At 40.0% G+C, this 8047-nt stretch overlaps 1 protein-coding gene across 4 annotated transcripts in view; it reads left to right on the top strand.

The window, feature by feature from the left end:
- Positions 1 to 7838, top strand: part of ago3a (argonaute RISC catalytic component 3a) — a 56954-nt gene extending 49116 nt beyond the window's left edge. For all 4 annotated transcript variants that reach the window (XM_079627075.1, XM_079627073.1, XM_079627074.1 and 1 more), the window contains exons 18-19: positions 75 to 274; positions 1811 to 7838. In XM_079627075.1, the coding sequence (XP_079483201.1) occupies positions 75 to 274; positions 1811 to 1919 (309 nt within the window). In that variant the 3' untranslated portion in view covers positions 1920 to 7838. The remainder of the gene's footprint in view (positions 1 to 74; positions 275 to 1810) is intronic.
- The last annotated feature ends 209 nt before the right edge of the window (positions 7839 to 8047 follow it).

Consider the following 8047-nt stretch of genomic DNA (forward strand, 5'->3'; position numbering starts at 1 on the left):
CCTCGTTTCTCTGGCGTAAGGTCTATAAGATGTTTGTGAAGGCATGAGTTGGACTCTTCTTCCTCTCGTCTCAGGGCACTAGCCGACCCTCCCACTACCATGTCCTGTGGGACGACAACTGCTTCACTGCTGATGAGTTCCAGCTGCTCACTTACCAGTTGTGCCACACGTACGTGCGCTGTACCCGCTCCGTCTCCATCCCTGCGCCAGCCTACTACGCCCACCTGGTGGCCTTCCGTGCCCGCTACCACTTGGTGGACAAAGAACACGACAGGTGTGTGTGCCATTGTTTCCGCATTGCACTATTACTGGTGATATAGCAGAAAAATTATGTATTGTGTTGTGAATTTTCAGTATATTGCTCCAGTCCCACCAGGATTTGTTTTATTTTTTGTGATCAAAATAACTGATTTTATGGCTGTAATTTCCAAATATTTGTGATGTTTGTTTATATATATATATATATATATATATATATATATATATATATATATATATATATATATACTTGACTTGACTATATATATATATATATATATATATATATATATACACACACACACACACACACACACACACACACACAGGTGAAACTCGAAAAATTTGAATATGGTGCAAAAGTTAATTTATTTCAGTAATTCAACTTAAAAGGTGAAACTTATATATTATATAGACTCATTACATAAAAAGTGAGATATTTCAAGCCTTTATTTGTTATAATTTTGATGATTATGGCTTACACTTTATGAAAACCCCAATTTCAAAATTAAAATATTGTGAAAAGGTTTTCATAAGCTGTAAGCCATAATCATCAAAATTATAACAAATAAAGGCTTGAAATATCTCACTTTTTATGTAATGAGTCTATATAATATATAAGTTTCACCTTTTAAGTTGAATTACTGAAATAAATGTACTGTATTTATGATGTTAGATATCTAACAAAAAAGTTTATTTTTGTGCTATCCAAGTAAGAAATGCTACAAAAAACGAATAATTAAATGTAAAATAAAAGGCTACAAAGTCTTTTCTGTATGAATAAAATCTGTTCAGTAAAGAGCAGTGAGAGATTTTCTCTTACGGTTGCACAAAATTAATTTGAGTAAAATTAATTGTCGCCATGTAATTAAATCAAATGTAGCATTAAATGTAATTAAATGTTGCACTTTTAGTGTGTGATGGATGTAATAATGTGATTTCTTGTGTTAAAATGGCTCCTGCAATAAGCATTATAGTCGGGCATTGAGGAACATTTGTTGTCTTTCAGTAAAGCAGTGACTTCCATCTCACATTTAGTGTCTGTTCTTTCATTATTAGAGTTTGTGGCCTTTTTTTTTTGTGCATAATAAAATTAAAAAGCCATTTTTAATTGTAATAAATTGTACTTTTTGTTTTCACCCTAAATTGCAACAGTGTTTCTGCGGGTCTTAAAGTCTTAATTTGCCATTACACAAATTAAGGCCTTAGAAAAGATTTAAAGTCATGGCATTAAATGTTGCATGTATTTTTTTTTTGTCCTTTTACCCAATGTAAAATTAAAAATTTTCTCTTCATTTTGATCGATTCAACACAAAAAAACACACCATTTTCGATCTCATTTTGAATATTTAAGTGTTGCTAGTACAACTCATTATGTTTCTCCTTAGACGTTTACATTTAGAGATGTTGTGTTTCCCTTGTTTTTACTTCTTTAAAAGGTCTTAAAGTCTTATATTTACCTTCTTAAAACCTGCAGAAACAGATTTTCTGTCAAAAGGATTGCAAAAAATGTGTGCCTTCTGTAACACAGTCTTCCTCTTTTGTTTCTCAGTGCCGAGGGAAGCCACGTCTCCGGGCAGAGCAACGGCCGGGATCCCCAAGCGCTGGCCAAAGCTGTGCAGATTCACCACGACACCCTGAGGACCATGTACTTTGCCTAAGCCAGCTCACACCAAGCCCATGTTTGACTAGTCATGCACACGAACCCGACAACCACACACACACACAGTCACACCTCCCAAAAGCCTGTGCGTCCCGAAGGGTCGATCTCCGTGTCGATGGAAGCACGGCTCACCCCGACACTGTGCAGCAGGATGAGGAAGGCCTGCTTTAATTCCACACGTGGACCTCGGCACTATTATGCAATATTAAACCAGCCAACTGAGGCCGTTCTGTCATATCCCCTCCAAACCCTCGACAACAACCAAAAGGGAAGCCCGTTTATATATCCCCGCTCCTCTTCCTGTCTGTAGACGTAACGTTTAATTACTTCCCCTGCCCGTCACGCCTTGTACCTCAACGTTTTCTAACAGCACTTTCCCCCTATTGTCCTCCCCCCTTTCCCCCAAAATGAGATTAGAAAGGAAAGACTGAGTTGGGAAGAAAGAAAGTTTTGGGGATAGAGGCGTCACACGCTCTTACTAGCAATTTTCTCAATGTACTTTTCTCCCGCTCTCAATTATTTTTGTAGCCAATGGTGACTTAACTACGTGTTAAAGTGTCAGTCGTGAAGAACCAATTGTGCGTTAGAGTTTCAAAACAGAAAAAGAAGCTTTTATTGTTAGAAAAGTGCCATTGCCGAGCGTAAAGTCCTTCGTGACGTAACCCCGCCAGGGGGGCAGAGAACTGACCGTTGATTTTAAAGCAAACGTTCCCATGTTACGCTCAGTAATATCTACCTGGCCTGTGAGCTTTCATGTACTACAATGGAAAGTGATCATGTTTTGATATGCTTTTTCTTTTTTTAACGCCTAAATTCCCTCCAATATTTATGTCTCGATCAACTCCTCGCAGATTTGTCTTGTTCACTTCCCTTCCGCACTTTGTCTCAATTTAAAATGCATAGTCCGTGTTATATGACCGATCATAGTTTAGTGCAATAATTAATTTGCGGGATGAATACCTCCTGTGCAAAGACTCCGTAGAGGTGAAAAAGGCTGCATGTGATGAGCATTGCGCTTGGTTTTTAAGGTGGAGGTGTGCATGTTTGGCACTTTTATAGTTGAGTTTTCTGAAAGTAGAGGCGGCGATTGACCATAGTGTGTTAACAAGTGCCTGCTAGAAACGCTTGATGTTGGGGATGTCGAACAGAAACGGATAGATGTTGTCAGAATTAACAAACGCACCTCATCTAGTCCAACCCAGGGCACAGTTGCGACCACACTCGACTGTACGGCCTTAACAAAATCTCTTAAAATGCGGTTTCAACTCACCGGTAACGTCTTGATTTTCACTGCCCTGCCTGTTCAAAGGATTTCGCTGCTATTGTACGTGTTAAAGTCAGACTGGCGGGTTCATGCTTCGGTTTCGCCTGAGCACGAGGGACTGCCTGGCGTGTTCAAGCAGCACCTGATGTGTGCTCGTTCACTGGAGGGCCACTAGGGGTCAGTATAGTGTTTTACTTGAAGAGTGCATCTCGGTGCAGTGAGCGTTGGGTGCCTTACCGTCTCTCTGTGCGCCATCTGAAGCATATCCAGCTGTTTAAAGGTGATAATCTGCACTAAACAATGCGTAATGCATGGTGCTATTAGGTGCGGCCCATCAGAAATTGGCAGAGACTTAATGTGTAAGACGGGAACATTAAATGGTGCTGGTTGCATATATTTCTCTCACTCCGAGGAGACATTTCTCACCAGGACAGACATTTGGTCGTTCTGTGTGTTTGTTTGTTTGTTGTTTGTCTGTTAGATTTGCATTTGATTTTATTGCGTAGAATGGTACAGCACTGTGGCCAGTCAGATTACGATTACGGTCAATTGCACGAAGCGCTAAAAACATTTTAATGCATAATTATGACTTTTCAATAACAATTTCAGCCCTTTTAAAACCCAGAACTATTTATGCAATCAGTTTGCTTTTCAGATTCTAATGTATGAATGATAAATAATCGCCTGTTAAGAATGAAACTAACGCAGTTGGCTGTTATATAGAGAGATTTCTGCTATTTTAGTTTTTTTTAAGTGTGCATTAGAGGTCGGACCTGTAGAGGAAGGTACATCATGTTTTCTGTCTATCAAAAGTGGTTTAAGTGAAGCTGTGAGCATCAGAATAGCAGCTCCTGAAATTGCGCCCTTTTTTTATTTCTCCTTCCCGAATGAAACCACTATTGGTGCTTCAGAGCCGTGGAAGTCAAACCGTCTGTGTGCGGATGCCAAACAGCTAGCCGTTTAAGAAGCAATCATGCAATTTTATTTTTGTGTAGTTTTAACTTCAAATATATATATATTTTACTAACCCTTGCCTCTTATTTTGGCAAGAAGTGTCTCTTTAAAGGAACGGTTCAGTTATAAGTGAGTACTCGCCCACACGTTGCATGACGTTATCGCTGTTCAATGAGTGTGTGAGCTGCTGTTTTCCATGCAACAAAAGCGAACGGGACTATTTTTACATTAGTTTTGGGGCTTGCTAGTAAAACTCAGTCCATTTTTTGTTGAGACGGCGTTCTGCACAACTGCTTCTTATGAAAGAAGTGAATTCTTGAACGACATGAGGGTGAGAAAATGATTATTTAATTTGTTCATTTCTAGCTGAACGATTCTTTAAAGTGACGACACGTTCTAACCGAAGATTGTACAGTGTGTGTGTGTGTGTGTGTCTTGTATTGGCAGTGGAGGGAGTAACTGTGGTAGCAGACGTTGTTGCAGGGAATGTGTAGCACAGTTTCAGTTCGTGACGTGGCGTCCGTTACCCATAAACCTAGAAGCGAAGTCAAACGGCCCCTTTTCTCCTCTCCTCTGTTCATCTCCAGCTTTTCGGGGGTCTTCTTTTAGGGTCTAAAAACGTAACACGAGTTCAGAGTTCATAGAAAGTGCCTTTCCTCATGATGGTGCTGAATAATCTGAGACTAAAGTGAGAAATCAAAGAGCATATTAGTCTTATTCTTACCTTGAAGAAGGTGTTGCACACACGCAAACACACACACACGAACACATTTGTATCTCGATCGGGAGGCTCTTTGTATATTCAGATATTATATTGACGATGATATATGCCAAGTGAACGGTATCATACTGTATTAGGAGTCCGGACCAATGCAATGGAAGCTCTTCTAGGTGAATGTGCTATCTTTAGATAGGGGGCAGAGCGGACACTCATATGACACGGCCTGACCCTGGACAGAAAAGCCTAGCACAGCACTTTAAAGACTGCCACCTAAACAAGGAAACAAAGTCACGGTGCTTTGCTCTCCTTTTCCTTTCCCCCCCATAAGCCCCTTTTTTCATGTACTCCAGCAAAAGTCTCCAGCTCGAGATTAATTGAGGTTTACACAAGGCTCCGGTGACGTCTTTTTGGACTATAAAATGTCTTCTTTTTTTTTTATTGCCGTGGCTTATCGATCCCTCACAATGTGCAATGGCCCCATATAAACCTAAATGCATACAGTATTTGTTTTAAACATGAGATTGACCCCCATGGCCTGTATTTTGTCACATGGGTGCCCGTCGGCCCAGGAGGATATACCTCGATGTAGATCTCAAACACACTGCACCTCACTTACCTTGGTATGCTGCAAATGTTATAGTGAATGGGTGAATCTCACGAAAGAACATGTCCTGCTCACATTTCATGGCCAAACTAAGAAACTATATTTTGCATGTCAAAAAATAAGCCTTTATATTTATTATATAAATAACTCCCCCTCCCCAAATTCTGGATAAATTGTGATGCATTTGTTCACACACACTAATATTAGCTGCATTGCTTTTTATTTATGCAGATTTAATGATTTAATAATAATTTTATCACTATTGATGGGAATTAGAAATCTGCTCAAAACTTTAGGGAGAAATGTGCTTGATTGTTACGAAAATAAAACAAATAATGTAACCGTTGTATTGGTTGCTATAATATGCTTCATTTTTGTCATGCAAAATGTGATTTATTTATTTTTATTCCATCACAAAACAAAAATAAGCATTTATTTATTTGCATAAAGAAAATGAAGCCTATTTTTGGCACTGTGATTTATTTTTATGACAATTAAATGCATTCCCCCGCTCTAAATACTCATTATGCAATTTTTTTTATAATAATATCATGGCAAATTTATTGCATTTCCTTTCATTTAAATGCTGATTTAATGTAATACAGCAAATATCATTCCATCGCCACCGAGAATGATGGGAATTACACAACTTTGAGGAAAATGCGCTTAATTGTCGTGAAAATAATGCAAGCATGTTAAATAGGCTTAATTTTCCCCGTGCAAAATATGTATATTTTCTTCTGGGGTGGTTATGTTTGTCTTGAGATTCAGCCAGATATTACTTTGATTACAGTATATTGCTCGACTAATGCCTGACAACAATATCCGTTACAGTTTTAGAGCATTGTCCTAATTGTCAGAAAACAAGTTGTTTTTAAATCATAACGCGTATCTTTATCTTCCTTTTATTGAGCCAACTTTTATTTTGTTGTCCTATTTAAATGTGTTTTTTTTTCTTTTAATATATTGGAAATATATATGGGAAATATTTAACGGTGTATTTATTGAGGGAGTGCTTTCGCGGCTGGAGTCTCCGCGTTGTTGGCCAGAGTCACGACGTCGAGTTAGGGGACGGGGTCAGGGGGTCAGACACCCTCTCACAAGCACAACCACAGAGTGGGCGGGGCCGGCACAAGCCCCCGAAGTGTTCGACGACATCACTTCCTCCTTGCCCTTTTGACTTACGTAGATGGTCCACCTCATTCTTCAGCTCTCCGGCGAAGAGGCTCGTCGCATCTCATCTCGCTATGGGACGGAGAACCACACTGACTTTGTTATTCCAAAAAGATAAAAAGCTGATTGTTTTCATCCAGAGCTGCTAAACTCTTAGCCATACACGTTTCCCTGGAAGGATGTTTGATGCGTCCGGTGCTTTAAGTGGAGTCGAGAAGCAGATAATGCTATTTGTCCTTTATCATTTGCTTGAGTTCAATTGTCTTCGTGCCAGAGAGGGGGTCCCATTCCACTCAGATATATATATATATATATATGAGCCTCAGCCTTAACTGTACTCTTGTTTTTCCCATTGGACTTGAGACGCCTGTCGAACGCCTTTAGTTGTGCGTAGAGAAGCATACTAACTCCCTATGTGGCATCTCGGTTCTCTTTTAAACCACTAACTGCGTGCTCTCGTTGCAAGCATCGCTTCGAGACTCTGAGAGTCTGTGTTTCGAACGGTCATGTTGGCATTTTTCCAGGAGGACAGAGACGCCGAGATCCGGACGAAGTTGCTCTGAAATCGCTGTCGATTTCCCTAAAAAAATGTTTACAAAACGGTTTACTGCAACGCAAAGCTCCAGCATTCCAGGAAAAAGAAAAAAAAAGACTGTGAACCATCCGATGCAAACGTACGCGAGTCTGTCCATCCTCCGTCTCCGTGATTTCACGTCCCGCGTCTCTTGGTACTCGAGGTCGGCGATTTCCACTGCTTACGGAAGAGCCAAAGTTCTGCCGTTCCTTTCCGTGCGAGTCGTGGCGTGTGTCTCCGGGATCTGGCGTCTCTGTCCTCCCGTCTCCTCTCTCTCCGTGTTTGCAAAGAGTCTCTGTAATGTACCAAGGGATCTTTCTTTTACTTTGAAATGTCTTTCTTTGTTTAATAATACTCTCTTTGTAGATCAATGGCCTTTTAGTGTTGCTTTGCTTCAGTTTGGAGTGTATCTTTCACTAATACTTGCAATAAAAAGCTTTGCTTTTGAAACACATCGGCTTCGTCCATTTCATCCGTGCGCTGGAGATTAAATCTTCACATTGGTTTTGTGTTATAATCCTAAATCGACAGACATTACATCCAAACTATATGAGCCTCACCTCTTCTACATCAACAGAATGCACCAAATTAAACACTTAAAGGATTTGTTCACTTTAAAAAAAACTTCTGCTGATAATTTACTCTCCCCGATGTCATCAAGATGTCCATGTCTTTCTTTCTTCAGTGGAAAAGAAATGAAGGTTTTTGATGAACACATTTCTCCATATAATGGACGTCAATGGGCCCCAAACGGGTCAAGGTCCAGATGACAGTGTCAGCGCCGCTTCAACGGGCTTTAAACGACACCAGACGATGAATACGGGTCTTATCTAGCG

The sequence above is a fragment of the Phoxinus phoxinus genome (assembly GCF_949152265.1).
Source record: "Phoxinus phoxinus genome assembly, chromosome: 10".
NCBI classification, from domain to species: domain Eukaryota; kingdom Metazoa; phylum Chordata; class Actinopteri; order Cypriniformes; family Leuciscidae; genus Phoxinus; species Phoxinus phoxinus.